Source organism: Priapulus caudatus, unplaced genomic scaffold (assembly GCF_000485595.1).
Source record: "Priapulus caudatus unplaced genomic scaffold, Priapulus_caudatus-5.0.1 Scaffold381, whole genome shotgun sequence".
NCBI classification, from domain to species: domain Eukaryota; kingdom Metazoa; phylum Priapulida; class Priapulimorpha; order Priapulimorphida; family Priapulidae; genus Priapulus; species Priapulus caudatus.
This window is the reverse complement of record NW_014577442.1, coordinates 109,258-112,729: the sequence shown is the minus strand read 5'-3', so window position 1 is coordinate 112,729 and position 3,472 is coordinate 109,258. Positions and strand designations below refer to the sequence as shown.

Genomic DNA, 3,472 nt, shown 5'->3' with positions numbered 1-3,472 from the left:
GGAGGGAGAGAGGGAGAGAGCGAGCGAGAGAAGAGAGGAGGAGGAGAGAGAGAGAGAGAGAGAGAGAGGGGGGGGGGGGTGGTGGGAGACACAGAGCGAGAGAGGAGAGAGAGAGAGAGAGAGGGGGAGAAGACAGTGAGCGAAAGAGGGAGGGAGAGAGGGAGAGACAGTGAGCGAGAAAGGGAGGGAGAGAGGGAGAGAGCGAGCGAGAGAAGAGAGGAGGAGGAGAGAGAGAGAGAGAGAGAGAGAGGGGGAGAAGACAGTGAGCGAAAGAGGGAGGGAGAGAGGGAGAGACAGTGAGCGAGAAAGGGAGGGAGAGAGGGAGAGAGCGAGCGAGAGAAGAGAGGAGGAGGAGAGAGAGAGAGAGAGAGAGAGTGGGCGATAAGATATCTCAACAAGAAACACTCTTACGTATAGGCATACACGTAGGACGTATGGGCAGGCATACACACATACACGCAGTGGTATGATTAGCCGAACATGATTATAACGATCTGATTATAAGGGCCGTTGTCTTCCAAATCGCATTACTATATATACTGTAATCCAGTGATCAATGCAATGATGTTACAGGACCACCTGTAGGCCTACAATTGTAAAGATCATTTGCATTAGTATTACAATATTATATTGACTATGCCAATAATAAGGTCCACCGACCGATAATGATTGCATTGGGTTCCTTGACCCCGATAATGTTGGTTTATGTTCCTATGTTGAATATTAGTTGAAATATGAAGGATAATGGATTTTGTTGGGACAATTGTTTAATTCAAGATGGCGCCCAGATACCATGCCGATGGAGATGGGTACCCGATCTCATATGAATGTAGGCCTACACAGCTTAAACTACCTGCGTGCCAATTTTCATGCGTTTGTCAAAAAATGCACAATTCATCTGATTTTTGGCTCTTAGATCTTGCTATGATAAGGTAATACTTGTAAAGAGCAGGAGTAAGAGTAGGAACCGTATATGCCACTTAGAAAATTCCACTTACGAATGATGCTATGACGTAGTGGTAGTATTTTGTCGTCATGTTGGCATCAGCTAGTAGATCCATCACTCTCTGCGTTGATTCCAGCGATCGCGAATCTATTATGATACGCCTGAGCGCCATCTTGTCGTCAGCGTCATTCAGATACTTATCGCCATGGTAACAAAGAGAAGCAAATCGTCGTTAGTAATTATCGTCTTTAACAACGGTATTGGCACGTGCCACTCATCTCTATATGCTAACTCTATAACACTGTTAGTATATATAGAGATCAGTGGAACGCGCGGTAGGTGACGGTGGAGTGACGTACCAGTTGCGGAAAATGAAACCATTCGGCGAAAGAGATGTTCCCGTAAAATATGAAAACGCCGGCAACCTCTGTCAGTTCGCAAATTAACACAGCACGACTAACAACGAGTAGCATCAGCACAACATGATTCAGAATTCCATTTTTCTGTTATTTCCCGCTGATAGCCGCGATATCCCACGCACAGGCAAAGCTAACTAACTCCGCAAACCAAGTTGCATCAACACAAGATGGTTCATAATTACATTTGTCTGTTATTTACAGTTGATAACCACGATGTCTCATGCGCAGACTATAACCTCGCTATTCACTAACTCCTCGAACCGGACGCGCGCCATATACGCAACGTTCACCGCGTTTCCCCGAGCGCGGGAGAGCGGTATATATCACGCGCACGCGCCCTACCCGGGGAATTCTATCGGCAGCAGCACTGCTATCGAAACATTCATCACGCCGACGTCGCACCAAATACTGCCGACGCCATCCGCTTCTTTTATCGCGTGTTGACGAAACGTCGGCAATAGTCGGGACCGGGCGTCGCTCGCGCGTCGAGTCGACGAACGAGGCGCGCACGATCGGTGTCAGTCTAGACCGCTCAACCCTTTATTAACCTTCAAGAGCTGGCTCGCAGTGCTGTTGTCCGGGGAGAGAAAGCGAGCGGCCACGTTGAGTGTATTACTTCGGGGTCCCATCAGAATAAACAGTCGCTCCAAATTGAGAAGACCTGGTCGAGAAAGAAACACATATGGAAATCGCAAACTGTGCGTACACGGGGTTTCACTCTGCCTCGTTTTTGCCGTATTGTTTGGCTTCATCCAACCAATAAAATCCTCGAAAAACAATATTGCGTGTAACGTCACCGCCTAAGTCTAGAATTTGTTTAAAAAAACCGAGATCAATTGTGACATGTGGCTGTAAAAATATCACAAAACCTCCAGTACCTTCATCGCAGGTGTACAGATAGTACACGTAGTCCCATCCATAGTATCGTATGATGTCATATAAAGCCGTGGAGTAGTCTGGTCGCATGTAAACCTGATAGTGGTCCTGTTCTTCCACGCTATAGACGAAAATTATCGTCACGTATACACACATGTGACGTGTGTGCGTGTGCGTGTATTAGTTCGTTCGTTCGTACACGCGTGCGTGTGTGTGCGTGCGTGTGCGCGTGCGCGCGTACGTGTGTGGGCGCGCGTGCGTGCGTGCGTGCGTGCGTGTGTTGTTTGTTAATTCGATTATTTGCATTTGTGCTTACTCATATCATATTTATCATATGTATATTTAATCACCGCAACATGTTTATATACCTCCAACTCATCATAGCGGATTTCCACAGAGACCTTCTCTATAGCAACACGTAAGAAATCTTAAGGGAGTATTGGTAACATGGTTAAAATGGGATGTGCTCTACGCCTGGCACATATTGCGTGGAGTTAAGTGATTACCCGCATGAGCAGACAACTATATAGTGAAGTCGTGCGTGACAATCGATAGAAAAACCGTATTAAACGGTGAAATTGTCATCGTTTACGATGTTGAAACCCGCGCGCTCGGGGGACGGATAAAAGGTGAGCTAGCGAATTCGCGTGACCGTCTGCGCCGCACGGAAAACACTCCAGCTTATTGGAGCTCATACCGTATTCCTTTTTCACCGTGTAATTTCTCAACGCAAATTGCGTTTTGGCCAGTAAAATAGTGGAACGTAAATAACGAAGTGCCGTTATTAAGCGCTCGACGTGGCGCTGTTATATGCGACCGCGCTGGGTGGTGGTGTTGCTTGTAGTGTATGCTAGGCGTAGGTGTAACTGTTACGTGCGTGAAACACTCAAGTGGTGTAGGTGGTGCTGTTACGTGCGTGTAAAACTCAAGTGGTGTAGGTGGTGCTGTTACGTGCGTGTAAAACTCAAGTGGTGTAGGTGGTGCTGTTACGTGCGTGTAACACTCAAATGGTGTAGATGGTGCTGTTACGTGCGTGTAACACTCAAATGGTGTAGATGGTGCTGTTACGTACGTGTAACACTCAGGTGGTGTAGGTGGTGCTGTTACGTGCGTGTAACACTCAGGTGGTGTAGGTGGTGCTGTTACGTGCGTGTAACACTCAAATGGTGTAGATGGTGCTGTTACGTACGTGTAACACTCAGGTGGTGTAGGTGGTGCTGTTACGTGCGTG

At 47.3% G+C, this 3,472-nt stretch overlaps 1 protein-coding gene across 1 annotated transcript in view; it reads right to left on the bottom strand.

The window, feature by feature from the left end:
• LOC106809740 (glutamate receptor 1-like) overlaps positions 1-3,472 on the bottom strand; it is a 17,051-nt gene that overhangs the window by 7,582 nt on the left and 5,997 nt on the right. The window contains exons 4-6 of the mRNA XM_014812932.1: positions 2,244-2,362; positions 1,914-2,026; positions 999-1,142 (exon numbers count right to left, since the gene is read on the bottom strand). Coding sequence (XP_014668418.1) covers positions 999-1,142; positions 1,914-2,026; positions 2,244-2,362 — 376 coding nt within the window. The remainder of the gene's footprint in view (positions 1-998; positions 1,143-1,913; positions 2,027-2,243; positions 2,363-3,472) is intronic.